Genomic DNA, 879 nt, shown 5'->3' with positions numbered 1-879 from the left:
TCTTTCAATTTTTTTCTTCTTCATTTTGTTTCGTGGTAAATAAATGTACATTACCCTTTCGTCATTCTAAACTAGCATTACACACCTTTTTTCCCTCAGGCGAGACAATGCTAAGTCGACCTCAGCTGCTCCTCCGCCGGGACATAGTTCGACCGTGGACGAGAGAGGACATCCTACTGCCTTGCGTTGCTCGAGGACACCCTTTGCCCAGTATTAGGTAAGCACTGAACCACAGCTTAATGGGGTTTATGATAAAGCTATATGTGGTTATATATAGTTATATAGACTTATAAAGTAGTTAAGTATAGTTATGAAGCTAGTTATGTATAAATATAAAGCTATATATGGTTATATAAGGTTATAAAGTTATAAAGAGTTTTAAAAATGCGGGTTTCTGTATCCGTATCCGAAGACTTTTGCCAAAATTATATCTAGTTAAATGTGGGTTGTTTAACCGTAGACTTTTGCATGGACAATGAAAATTCAGATTCGTAATATAAAATGTTTTTTTATGCTGTATATCAAATGTGAGAAGCTATAATTATAGATTTCTACCTAGAATATATTGATTTACACGTGAGAGATATTGACTTTGGGTGCCCAGACTAAATGGTAAAGTTGATCGTTTGGATATTCTGTAGAGAATGTAATGATTCTCTGGTGAGAGATGTTAAATGCTGGTGGATATGACGCAGATTTAATCTTGATCATAGTTTTATGCTAAATGTTGCCCGCTATAATTGTAAACTTCTATCCATATCATATTTTTTGGTGTGGTATGTTAAATGCGATTAGTTAATGCCGTAGACTTTTGCCGATGGCTTAGACCAGTGGTTCACCAACCTTTTTCAGTCTGTGGCCCCAGACCAATATATAATC

The 879-nt window shown here is 35.6% G+C and overlaps 1 protein-coding gene across 1 annotated transcript in view; it reads left to right on the top strand.

The window, feature by feature from the left end:
* The window catches only part of LOC119588153 (Down syndrome cell adhesion molecule-like protein Dscam2), a 164747-nt gene that overhangs the window by 73016 nt on the left and 90852 nt on the right, over positions 1-879 (top strand). The window contains 1 exon segment of the mRNA XM_037936858.1: positions 100-217. Within this exon segment, the coding sequence (XP_037792786.1) occupies positions 100-217 (118 nt within the window).

Source organism: Penaeus monodon, chromosome 23 (assembly GCF_015228065.2).
Source record: "Penaeus monodon isolate SGIC_2016 chromosome 23, NSTDA_Pmon_1, whole genome shotgun sequence".
In the NCBI taxonomy this organism is placed as follows: domain Eukaryota; kingdom Metazoa; phylum Arthropoda; class Malacostraca; order Decapoda; family Penaeidae; genus Penaeus; species Penaeus monodon.
This window is presented reverse-complemented; position numbering and strand designations above follow the sequence as displayed.